At 35.3% G+C, this 12,978-nt stretch overlaps 1 protein-coding gene across 4 annotated transcripts; it reads left to right on the forward strand.

The window, feature by feature from the left end:
* Nucleotides 1-273: 273 nt before the first annotated feature.
* On the forward strand, nt 274-8,365 carry LOC133778156 (uncharacterized). Of its 4 annotated transcripts, none has more exons than XR_009869038.1 (12): nt 274-1,118; nt 1,770-1,842; nt 2,020-2,130; nt 2,605-2,721; nt 3,105-3,458; nt 3,889-4,199; nt 4,942-5,041; nt 5,123-5,182; nt 5,708-5,794; nt 6,802-6,939; nt 7,279-7,664; nt 8,190-8,365. XR_009869038.1 is itself a non-coding variant. In XM_062218002.1 (11 exons), exons 1-11 carry the CDS (start codon nt 1,003-1,005, stop codon nt 7,606-7,608), a joined length of 1,797 nt encoding a protein of 598 aa, XP_062073986.1. In that variant the 5' UTR covers nt 274-1,002; the 3' UTR covers nt 7,609-7,913. The 4 variants fall into 4 exon arrangements, 2 of the variants coding, with proteins under 2 accessions (XP_062073986.1, XP_062073987.1); XR_009869037.1 differs by lacking the exon at nt 8,190-8,365 and adding an exon at nt 7,758-7,913; XM_062218002.1 differs by lacking the exon at nt 8,190-8,365 and having other exon boundaries at nt 7,279-7,913.
* Nucleotides 8,366-12,978: the final 4,613 nt, after the last annotated feature.

The following is a 12,978-nucleotide window of genomic DNA, read 5'->3' on the forward strand; positions in this document are numbered from 1 at the left end:
AAGAAAAAAAATAATGAAGGAAAAAATTGTTAAAAAAAAAAAAAAAAAAAAAAATGGAAAAAAAAAAAGTAAAGAGAAAAAAAAAAATTAAATAAAAGAAAAAATAAAATAAAAATAGCTTCAAAATATAAAAACATAAATACGATAAAAAAATATAAAAAACATGACATTTTCATAGATATTATTATTTATATTTTGTAAAAAAGTTAAAAAGAAGTCATACTCTACTCGGTGCATCTTTCAAATTTGTGGCTGTGGCTGTGGGAACACTGATTGAGCTTTGACTCGGCCCATTGAGCCTATCTACTCCACTCTCGACTCCCATGGCCATATGGCCGATAATAAGCTAGTCATCATCGCTCTACTGTTAGTCTGCTTTCCAACTGGGTGTCATCACTTCGAAAGCGATTCATTTCAAACGACGAGTGAGGAAGAGGGAGAGAGAGAGAGAAATTTGCGTGCATTTGTTCTTGCTGACTTCTGAGGCGTAATAACTCGCGCCATTAATTTCTCAACGACCCAAAACTTATCATATTCAATTCTGTAGTACTACTCAGTCAGTGTCAGCAGGGGAACCCGGGGCTAGCCTCTATTTTCTCAGTCCCTTATGGTAAAGTTTGGTAAAAAAGTTACCTCGCAAAATTTTGAAATGGAAAGTGCCCATCTTTCAAATGTGGGCAATCTCACAGAAACAACTGAAAAACACACAGCCCATTTAAGGAAGAAAACAAAAAGACTCTCTCTTTATCTCTTACCTTTTCTCACCCATGTGTCAAATAAATATTTTTTGTCTAGTTTTTACGTACTGAGCACCACATTTAAGAGTCATTTTTTGATATTTTGTGTGAATGAAATGAAAAGTATCGTTAGTATTTATGGAGGAAGAAGTTTGAGAGTGTTTCTTTTCTGGGTTTTGGGGAAAAGAAGAAAATAAGATTTATATATATATATATATAGAGAGAGAGAGAGAGAGAGAGAGAGAGAGAGAGAGAGAGAGAAATAATGCGTGGTTTCATTGTAGGAGGAGTTGGAGATGATGATGAAGCAGGTGGGAAGAGAGAGAACGGAGATTCTTGGACTGGCTTGCTTGTTCATGGTCAACACAGGCGCTCTAAGAGGTGTAGTCTCATAACTTTTTTTTTTTTACTTGTTGTTATCAACACTATGGTTATTATTATGATTATGGTGATGTTAGCTATTAAAATGAAAAGGTAAACGTTTTTGGAAGTTTTGAAAAAAATTATATATTAATTTATTATTTGCCAAAAAAGGTTTCTTTGTTTGTAGCTGATTATTTATCTACCTGAGTTTGTGACGACATCACACTCTTGTTTGATGAGCTCATTGTTATTACTTTTAGAGTCCACTCTGATGTTTTTGACTTTTGGAAATAAGAGTTTGTGTTTCTTGTTAAGAAAATTTATGGTGCCTTGAAAATTACATTATTTTTTTGGGTAGCATTTATTGGTTAGATCTTAATTTGAAAGAGGCTTGATGCTTATGGCTTAGATCTTGAGTGAACTTGTCTAAGATATTGGTAGGTAAATTTGGTTTCTCTTCATATGCGAAGTGCAGGATTTACTGTGTTCTAATTAACTGAAGTTTTTCCTTTCTGCATATATGTGTGTGTATATATATTGTATAGGTAATTTGTGTTCAAAACCATATTATAAGTATCATCCTTGATGCTCCCGTTACTTGTGTATTATTCCTTCTTCTTCTCTTTCGGCCTAATGCAGTTCCATGACTCTTTGCTTCTCTCCTTCTAGTGCTTCTGACAGGAACTCTAATGGTTTGAAAGGTGGATTTTTAAGTACCTCAAATGACAAGAATGAAAAAGATGTGAGACACAAATCTCAATCAATAAATAGAATCTCGTGTTAGTTTTTATATTGCAAGATTGTGATGCTTGTTTACTTTACAAATAGCAAATCCTAAAACTATAAAGATAAACTTTATAATCATGGATGTATAAGATTAGATAGTTAGTTTTACTCTATGCTTTAATGAATCTAACAGGTATCACTTCCTTCAACAAGTGCTTCTAATGGACGTATATCGCTCCATGAAAACTCTACTTACATTAACAAGAATATGTCATCAAAGCACCGAGCCTCCTTGGAAAAAGATGTAAGCAAGAAAATCTTCTTTATCTACTTTAAGTTTATAATAGGAGGGATAAACCTGTTTATTGTGCTGCATCCTCAAGTTATTGTCTTGTGTAGGCTTTAGTTAACTAAGGGATTGTTTCCCTGTTAGTGTTGGCATAAAGTGTCACTTTGCCAGTCTTGACAATAGTTCAAACAGAGAGTAGTGATCTAGAATATGACAGTTTATTAAAACGCCAATGGTGTATTTTGGATGTGTTGAGTTTATTTACATTTGTGCACATTAGCATAGTTGTGAGTCCATTTTTTCTTCATTTTCACCCTTTCTAAAATGATTCAGGTGGAATAAACAATAAAAACAATCTATTGACACATTTTGCAAACAATACTACATAAAATTCAAAATCAAAGGTAGTTCTGATTTTTCAAGTGAACCACTGGAGATTCTATGGAAGGGATGTTTATGGTTTCTCACACATGATATACTAATTTTCAGATTGAGCAGTTGCAGTCGCGTTTGCAGCAAGAGAAATCAATGCGCATTGTTCTTGAGAGGGCTATGGGTCGAGCTTCAAGTACTTTATCTCCTGGACATAGACATTTTGCTGCTCAGGTAATTATTTTGTTTTAAATCAAGTAAAGAGCTGTTTCTGAACATTCCACCTATTTCTTATTTAATATGTTTATTTTGTCATAGCTTGTACTTGTTAGAGTAATGGCTAGGAGATTGAGACATGCTGTGCCTGAATCTTCATGTTTCAGAATTTTTATGAGGATTAAAAATTAAAATTTGACTTACTTTGTCAACCACATTTGTAAGAAACCGTAACCTTTATTTTTCAAAAAACAATTCTCAACATTTCCGATAATCCTTGATGCTATCCAGCAGTTGGTAAACAGTTATTGTTGTTGGTTTACACTTTATGCCATCAACAAACTTGATTAGGCCTTCAGAAAATAGATTTTGATTTTATGTACTCTTTTCACCTTTCTAAGCAACAGACAAAGGAATTGATTGCTGAAATTGAGTCACTTGAAGAAGAAGTTGCAAACCGCGAGCAGCAAGTTCTCACTCTCTATAGAAGTGTATTTGAGCATAGTGTGAGCAGACCGCCATCTGAGCAGAACTCAGTTGTGGTTTCTCCTGCACACCCAAAGCATGAATCCAGGAAACATCCAAGTATCATTTCGAGTGCATTCTGTTCCTCTAAAAATTTCCCTTTCCGACCATTGCAAGCTCTAGTTTCTATAGATGACCCGGGGAAAAGACACTCCAAAATTGGTCAGGCACAGTTATCTGGTGGTAGAGCTCACATTGATTCTGCAAAGAGTTGTCCAGGCTTACCGAAGGTATGGCATACACTGTTATCTGTAGGTAAATGTAAGTTGACACATTGTGATTACATTCTATTTTCAAAGAAAATATATAGTTTTTAATTGTTTTACTTTTATTCTATTTGTCTTTATGAGCTTTAATCGTGTTATATTGTATAAAGTCCACACGTGAATTCTGGAGTTTTGACATCATTTTGCATTTCCATAAGGATTGAATTTCTTAATGTATTTTAGTTCAACATAATTTTCTAGTTCCATCCTTGAGGATTTCTGACCTCCACATGCTACAGAAACAATAATTGAACAGATTTAAGGAAATCTATGGGCATTTGGACATCTTTTTCTTTGATTGCTAAACAGTAAGAGTTATTAGGCGCTTCATGTTTCATGTAATGCCTTAATGTCAGTGATTCTCATTTGAATCTTTAATCACGTACTTCAAAAGGTTCGGCCAATGGAGAAAACTTCTATACTGAGAACTCTCAGAGATCATCTCCACCAGTGCCCAAGCAAGTTGTCTGAGGAAATGGTCAGGTGTATGGCTGTTGTCTACTGTTGGCTTCGCAGTGCAGCATCTGTAAAAACTGAGAAAAACAGATCACCTATGTTGTCAAGGTCCTCCACCAATGTTGTACAGCCTCGACGTGGTGTTGGGGAGGACCAAGATTGGTCTGGAAAATCCACAGTGGAAATATTATGGATATCAACTGAAAAAGGCCAATTTTCTCACGCTTCTTATGCCATTAACAACTACAGGTTGGTTTAACATAATTAATCCAAGGGGAATATTATGTCTTTGCCTTGATCAATTGTTATTTGATTTGGAGGAACTTCCTATTGCAATTAATTTAAGCCTTATTTTTGTCGTTTTCACTAGTCAGGCCTTTTTTTCCCCTTCTTGTTTTGGTTAATTTCATGAAATGTAAGTATTTTATCATTATAGTTTTGCCAAATGTATTAGGATGGATATCTAACATTGTTTTGCTAATATTTACATGGTGTGTAGCTAATCTTTTAAATAGAGAATCCTTATCCACATATGTGCTAAATTTAAGAAAAATCTGAGATCATAGGGATGATTTAAAAATTCAATGGGGCCTTAGTTCACAAACTTTGGGTCCCAACATAACTAAGTTACTCCCTTTTGCATGTCGCTTCAGGTAAACTTTCTGTAGTTATGTTTCGTATTATGGCTGTGTGAATTGCACTTGATATCCTCTTGTACTTTATGTCATGCAGAATGCTGACTTGATGAAGTAGAAAGACTAGCCTATTATAATTGTCTAGCTTTAGTTTATTACCTGTCGCTAGTTTTAATAGTTTGCCATTTGGTTTGTTTAATTTATTATTTGAGCATGCAATAGAGCTATATATACCCCCTCATTAGTGAAAACAAGGACCCTGTGGAATACTAGATATTTTGAGAAAAAGAATAAATAGTTGAGGTTCTCTTTTCCCTATTACATCACTTTACAGTACTTTATGCTCTCAATTTCAGAGTCTTAGTTGAACAGCTGGAGAGAGTGAATGTCAGTCAGATGGAACCCAATGCCCAGATTTCATTTTGGATCAACGTCTACAATGCTCTTGTTATGCATGTAAAAATTTCACAGCTCATTTTTTATTTGGTGCCACAAAATTGAAAAAATGTTTATAACTATCTGCTTTATCACTTCCAGGCATATTTAGCATATGGCATTCCCAGCAGCTCTTTAAGAAGATTGGCCTTGTTTCATAAGGTAGCTCACTTCTTATTTAGCCTAAATTAGCTGGGTGGATTAATCGTTTTATTGTGAAAATTGCGATAGTGAAACCACATGAAAGAGCGTACGACATATGTTAGTTTGCTTGAGTTTGCCTGTAAGGCTTTCACCTGATTATACATGCCTGCCCTTTACAGATCCCTTATGCTCCAGCTCACTTATTCAGGATACTAAAGGGCTTAATTATTGACTATTGAAGTGTTTTCTTATCGGTAGCGCCAAAACAAAAGGGGGAGGGGGTCCCCCCCTTTTTTTTCCTTTCTTGGGGTCCTTCATTGGAGTCTTTTAATAAACAATAAGAATAGTTTATTTATGTAGAAGGGTTTTATTTGGAAAAGGTTATGGAGCAAAATGTCAAATTAAAGTAATCTTTTATTGTAAATGGCTTTATGTATTTTCAGCCGTTTCCATTGGAAGCTGTCCATGTCTTGTACATTTATCAGTTTATGTGTTTTCTCTGTGTAATACAAAATTAGTTATGTGCTTCTTGGTATAGTGCAGGCTGCTTACAACATTGGTGGCCGTGTTATCAGTGCAAACACCATAGAGCAATCAATATTTTGCTTTCGAACGCCCCGGGTTGGATGGGTACTCACTTTATTCTTTTTGTAAAATTGAAATATGCATTTCTAGATAAACTGGTAGTAATCACACCCATCCAAAGTTTTGTTTATAGAATTTGACTCTTTACAGTTTATTGTATTGATATAAAAGAAATGTAGTACAAAATAAATTTAGAAAACAAGTCTTTCAGACAAAGAAATCTAGAAAAACAAAAACCAAAGCACACAGCACACAGCCCACAGCCCACAGCCCACAGCCCACAGCCCACATTAAATTAATGCACCAGGAACTCATCAAAGATATGGGATACTGTCTAAATTCTTTTACACACATATAATATGTACATAATTTCCATGAAAAATTCATTTATTGTAGTTTTCTTTAGATTTGGCATAATCTCAATATAGAACAGGTTCCTTTTCTTTCACCACAATGTAAGTAGACGATGAGAAGAGGATTTTTATGCAACTTTATAGGCATTTTCAGCTATTCTTTCATAAATACATATTTAACATTAGAGTAATGATATGTGCACCTAGAATATGGGTCTCAATTTTGATAATTGTGATTGGCTAAGCTAAACTGACACGTCACTGTGTCTAATGTTTAGGTGCATATTTTGGGTATACATATTATTACTCTTAACATGATTGTCAATGTATGATTTCTCATTGACAACCTTGTATTAGCTTAAGTTCTCTTTTTCTTTTGTTTTAATTTTTGACATGAAAATTTATGAACAGAAGCTCCTTAGCACTGCAAAGGAGGTTCCTTCCATTCCTCTTTTTTTTCTTTTTCGGAAAATGATCTTTTTCTCTCACACACATAAAAGGAAAAATGATTTTTTTACTTGCAACCTGCTTTAGATGACTCCGATTGCTGATATCCTAACAAGAAAACGAAAATGAATCATTACTTGCTTTGGATGAATATGAAGTAGCATGCTTTATCATTACTTGTGTTTGGATGAATACGAAGTACCATGATTCTTATTCTCACCTATGTTTTTATCTGATTTTTTTAACTTACAGTGGCTTGAAACCATCCTTTCAGCTGCCTTAAGGAAAAAATCTGGCGAAGACAGACGACTCAGTTCAACATTGGGCCTTCCGAATTCCCAACTCCTTGTCTGTTTTGCCCTCTGCACTGGAGCTTTTTCTGATCCTGTGGTACCTTGTTAATTCTTACCCCACAGCATACTTAGTATCAATCTTTTTCCTGAATGTTTTTTTATTCATTTTAGAAATGCCTACTACTTTAATTCTTTATTGCTCTCTGCTGCAACTAACTACTAGCATATAAGGGAATTAAAAAAAAAAAAGGTGCCTCTTTGCATGATTTAGAAATGTGACATCAAGTATGGTGATTTTAGAAATGTAACATGACTGTGTACCTTGCATTTATCCTGAGAGATGCTTTTTTTTTTTTTTTTGCTTTTTAAACCACAAGTTTTGAACAAATAGAGTATTCATTTGCTGATTATGAGGGGGCTTATTAATTGCTTGTAGTTGAGAGTCTACACAGCCTCAAATGTTAGAGAAGAATTGAATGAAGCTAGAAGAGAGTTTCTCCAATCAAACGTATTAGTAAAGAAGTCAAAGAAAGTATTTGTACCAAAGATGATTGAAAGATATGCAAGAGAGGCATCGTTTAGCTCGGATGATCTTTTGAAATGGATCACTGAAAATGTTGACAAGAAGCTCCATGATTCGATACAGAAATGTCTCGAATGTAAGTCCATTAAGAAGGCATCTCAGATCATAGAATGGTTGCCTTACAGTTCCAGGTTTCGGTATGTGTTCTCGAAGGACCTAACCGAGAAGCCATGGTGGCTGTGACTCATTGAGGCTTTTCAAATTCTCAGCTTGAGCCATTGACAGCTTCTTGGTAGTAGGTACAAGTTATTTATCATACTCGGTGAATTAGTATATACCTTTCATTTACCTTCTTCATCTTAATATGCTTCATCTGATCTTGATTTTCTCAGCTGCCACTGTGTAACCTACAATCCAAAGTTAATCCTGGTGTGGTTCGTTGTAATTAACTCAGTAGTTTCAGTATTGATCTTACTAGAAAGTGTTTGGTGCTTAATGGTTCATTGTAATTAACTCAATAGTTAGTATTGCTTGATGATTTTGGTTTACTTATCTTTCATGCTAGGAAGTGTGTGGTGATGGTATAGAAAATATCTTAAAATTTTGGTCCTTAAATAAGAAGAAAAGATCCTTAGAGTTAATGAGCTCAAAGAAATTTAATTGCTGTGAAACCTTGCAACTTTTCTTTTTTTCTCCTTGCTAGGAAATGTTTGGTGTTGAAACAGAAAATATCGAGAAACTAATCCTTAAATTAGAAGAAAATATAAAACAAATAAATATTTGTTTAATGGTGTTATTTAAAGAAATTAACCATTGTTTTACAGGAAGCTTGTGTATTTCTTCTATGACTGCTCTGCCGGTGTGACAAAATTATAAAAATATTCATTTCATCTATGTGGAGGGCCGACTCATTTAGTGAGAAATTGTATTGTAAAATTTAATAACAAAAATTAGCTAGCCATTTATAATTTTACAAAATATAAAATTATTTTTCACTTTATTCTCTCATAAACATAGTATCTCATCTCATGAGTCTTAATTTAGTAGATTCTCTTAAATATATTTATCTTGATCTTTATTTTAAACTCATCATACCAATTTTTTTCTCAAAAATGTTTTTTAATTTAATTAATATATAGGGACCACTTCGGTGCAATCATTTTTGTGTTTGACACCTAAATAATTTTTTTTTCCACATCCTGCAAATTTTCTCAAGTAATTTGAAAAAATTTACAATGTCAAAAACAAAGTTCAAATAATTTGTTGCACACGTGACTATATTTTTGTATGCGTGTGTAAAATTCAATTGTTTGAATATTGTTTTTAGTGTTGTAAATTATTCTAAATTTATTGAAAATTTGCAAGATGTCTTAAATGACTACAATGTACACCGTTATAAAAAAAATTATTTAGGTGCCGAAATACGAAAATGGTTACACTGTAGTCGCCCCTATATATATGTGCATGCACATTTTACACCAAAATATTACACAAATTTTTCCAACGAATCACATTATTTTAAGATGTGTCCTACCAGATTAAAAAGTCTTGCCATGTAATGTAAAGCATACCATATGGAACCTATGGTGCCTAACACCACCTTACATTAATTAGTGTAAATTAGTATTGATCCCACACTTATATTTTAAATTAAAATATGTGGGGCTGATACTAAATTGCACTAATAGCGGTATGACATATCAAATGTTGTTGGGCACCATTAATGTCCCTTAACAATACTCAAAACTAAAATGTGTACACATATCATTCCTCTTTCAATTATATTATTTTAAACATTAAGAAATCTATTAAATGATTGAATTTTGTGGTTATGAATATATAAAACTAGGAGCTAGGAGCATTGTGTGGTATGATGGGTATCCTCCCTTGATATATTTTTCTTTATGATGTTATAATATGGGAAACATAATTGTAACGTCCTAATTTCCCTAACAAGGCTTAGTGCTTTGATTAGGGGCTAAGAGAGCAATAGTTGAATTATTATGTGATTATATGAATCATGTGAGTTATATTAGGATATGATTGTATTTGCATGTTTATGTGTATTAAGAATGCACGTGGGTCTGTTTCTTATTAAAATGACATTTTCGTAATTTTGGTCTGTTGATGGGATATTTGAATATATATATATATATGTGTGTGTGTGTGTGTGTGTTTTATTGATTGAGACTACATTATTATGTGGATATATTGAGGTTATTCAGCACGAGACGATCCTAGGGAGCAAGTTAGCGGTTTAGTTATAACGGGGGTCCAATACCTGGCTCGGGGTGAGCCTAGGGGTATTTTGGCGATTTAGTACATTATCGGGATTTATCGGGTAACTAGAAATTATTTGAGGATATTCGAAGTAACGAGAATTATGAGGCGTTAATCGAGATTAGCTAGAAATGGGCAAATGGAAATATTAGCCTTGGCGGCATTAAGTGAGTAAGGCTTGATTAATGGGCATTTTGGTCTTTTCTTTCCTAGTAGTGACTTAGTCATTGAGTTCCTTCAGAGGTAGGAAACAAAGAAACAGACACTCAGCTCACCTCTCTCTCTCCCTCTCTTGAAGTGCTTGGGCTTCCTTGAAGTTTTGAGGAATTTGGTTAGAATTGAAGGGAGTTGAAGTTAAGGATTGAATTGGAAACAACTTAGGGGGTCGTGATTATTCATTGAGGTAAGATTGTGCTCTGGTTTTTGTTGAAATTCTGAGGTGGTTTAAGTTTTAAACTTATGGTTGGGTTTTGATTTGGGTTAAGTATTTGATTTGGTTTTGGGGGTGTTTGTGTTGCTTATGATGTGTTATTGAGAGTCTTAGACTCATTTGGGGACCTTGGTGCAATTTTGGGGTGAGATTTTGGGAGTTTTGGCACGGAGAAAATGGTGGAAAAACCCAGAAAATTTGGGTTCGCGCAGGGGCACCGCGACGCTGTTCTTCCGAGCCGCGGCGTTGGGGTGGTCCAATGCAAGGTGGCTCTGGCTGGGTGCCACGGCGCCAAGCCATTTTCAGGGGCCTTAGTTTTGTAGTTTTTAGGACATAGGCCCAGGGGCTCGGGAGACGATTTCACCACCCCGTGTGGGGGAATTGGAGGTCTCGAGAGCATGAGATTAGTCCCGGGGTTCATTTATGGAATCGAATGGTAATGAGAATGTTATTTATGGGTTGTGACTTGGTTATCGCTAAGGCTCGGGAGAGGATCGTTCTCGAAAGTAGTGCTTCCTTGCTTGCCTGCATGCTTGCGCTTGGACCAAAGGTAAGAAAACTGCACCCAATACTTGATGTATGTGATTAGGGCTTGGCCCAATTGTTAAATATAGTTATGATTAGGGCTCGGGCCCCTGTGAATGAGCATGATTATGATTATGCCTGTGATTGTTTGGTTAAGCATGTTTGATTGTCTGTATTTGGATAATTGTTAATTGATGTATACTTGTCTGCATTGTCTGATTGAAAAGGCTTGACTTATAAGTCAAGGAAGACAATAGCGCACTGAGCGCTGGTTGAAAGGCACTACAAGAAAAAGAGTCTAGTCGTCGATATAGATCAAGAAGTCGTCGCCAAAACGACGTCGCTGTAGGTCCGTATGTGTAGCAATCTACAGCGACGACAAAACGCAGTCGTCGCAGTAGTGGTTTACTACAGTGATGACATGTCGGTCGCAGTAGGGAATCCTTTTTTTCGGTTGGACTGGGATATTGCGACGACATGTCGTCGCTGTTGGTGGTTGCAAAATTTGAAAATTTGAAATTCAAAAACTCCTACAGCGACGACATGTGGTCCTTGTAGGTCCGTCGACCGCCCCATCTACAGCGACGATATGTCGTCGCTGAAGAGTGCGTGGGTTTATATGTCTTCAGCAACGTCATGTTGTCGTCGTAGTGTCACGAAAACTCAGATTTTCGTGTTCAGCGTGCACCCTACAGCGACGACATGTCGTCGCTGTAGGTATACAATTTAAAAAAAATAATTAATTACTTATATTGATTAAAATTTATTCAATAAAATATTAAATATTAATTAAATAAATAAAACCAAGTTATTTAATTAAATAATAAAATCAATTTATTAATTAAATAATAAAACCAATTTAACAATATCCATAGTCTCCAAAATGTAAGATAACAAAATATAAGTAGTATTGTCTCCAAAATAAAAAAAAAGAACACAAAATATTAATAAGTTCAAAATAGTAATATAATAAAACTAAATGTCATCAAAATTAATTCTAAAGTCATTATCGTAGGGCTGTTGTGGTGGCTGTGGTGGTTGTGGCTACTGTGGTTGTTGTGATTGAAAGCTTGCCATCATGGACTGTATCATATTCATGTCCAAGTTGACAGGCTGAAATTGTGGAGCTTGGATGTTCGGATTTGTTGCTTGCAAAAATTGTTGCATTTGCTGGAAGTTGTTGTTCTGGGTCATAAAGGCTTGACTGAAGTGTTGAATCATAGACTGGAAAGCCTCGAGTGGTATCGTTGGAGGGCCAACTATGGTGGACAGAAACGGTGATGCCTATGATTATGAAGAGGATCCAGTGGCACTTGAGGCAAAGGTACTAGTGCCCTTCAACTTGCGTCCAATACCTCGGTTGTGGCCATGACGTTGACCAAGTACCTTTGAGACGACTTGTGTCTCATTGATAGTGGTACTTCCTGCTTCAGATTCAGATATAGATTGAGATTGGGATTGGGATTGGGATTGTGTCTGGGCTTCTTGCTGCAAGGCATCCTGCAGTTTAGAAACAAGACAATTAATACACAATATAATTGAATAATACACATATATACAAAACTGAGAAAGTTACTTACATATGCATCCTTAGCATTCGTGTTCACCCATCCACGTGTCAGATGATTGTGCATGTCATGGAACGTATTAATAATGTTGGGCAGTTCCTTAGTCTGAAGATTCATCTTTAGAAAACAAAATTTAACAAAATCTCAGTTAAATATTGAAATTATTATCAAGATAACTTAAAATATTTCAAATTATTTATACATTTTTATTTACCTTCTTAAATCGAGCAGATGCATAAGAAGTCAATCCATGGAGACTTGGATACTTCTGTTTTGCTTTATTGGCAGCATTTGCTTTTGAGCGTGCCATGAACTGTGGAATGGTGAAAAGGTCAACCAACTTCTGCCAACTCTCATTGTCCATGTCTTCCGGTGGATTCTTTCTGGCTGTCTTGATATCATCATACCCTCCATGTTCATCGAAGTGTCTTTTCTTACGACCTTTTCTATCCTTGTAGCGATCCTGAAACTCTCGCTCAAACCCAGTCGCCACTCAGGGAGAGCTTGGGGAAGAATGAAAAATTCCTTTAAAAAAAATGGTAAGATTTTTTAAATTATAAAAGAAAAACATTACATGTGAATAAGTAGATAAATTTATTTCAAGCTTTTGCATCAATCCAATCTTGTGCTCATCCGGAACACTCTGCCATGAGTCATAATATAACGAGACATGGTGACCAATAAGGTTACCAATAAGTCTCGTGAACAATGGAATAAAATCACCAACTGCTTTGTAGGTTCCCTCCTTCAGATCAAATTGTAGAGCCAATAGACATTTATTGTCGTTGACGAGCTGCTGCAAATTTTAGG

Source organism: Humulus lupulus, chromosome 5, assembly GCF_963169125.1.
Source record: "Humulus lupulus chromosome 5, drHumLupu1.1, whole genome shotgun sequence".
Lineage (NCBI taxonomy): Eukaryota > Viridiplantae > Streptophyta > Magnoliopsida > Rosales > Cannabaceae > Humulus > Humulus lupulus.

Excerpts from the sequence above, each read along its gene's own strand:
- LOC133778156 (XM_062218002.1), top strand. The coding sequence starts at position 1,003 with ATGCGTGGTTTCATTGTAGGAGGAGTTGGAGATGATGATGAAGCAGGT. Across the intron at positions 1,119-1,769 it reads CAACACAGGCGCTCTAAGAG|TGCTTCTGACAGGAACTCTA; the intron begins GTGTAGTCTCAT and ends CTCTCCTTCTAG. Across the intron at positions 6,940-7,278 it reads GAGCTTTTTCTGATCCTGTG|TTGAGAGTCTACACAGCCTC; the intron begins GTACCTTGTTAA and ends AATTGCTTGTAG.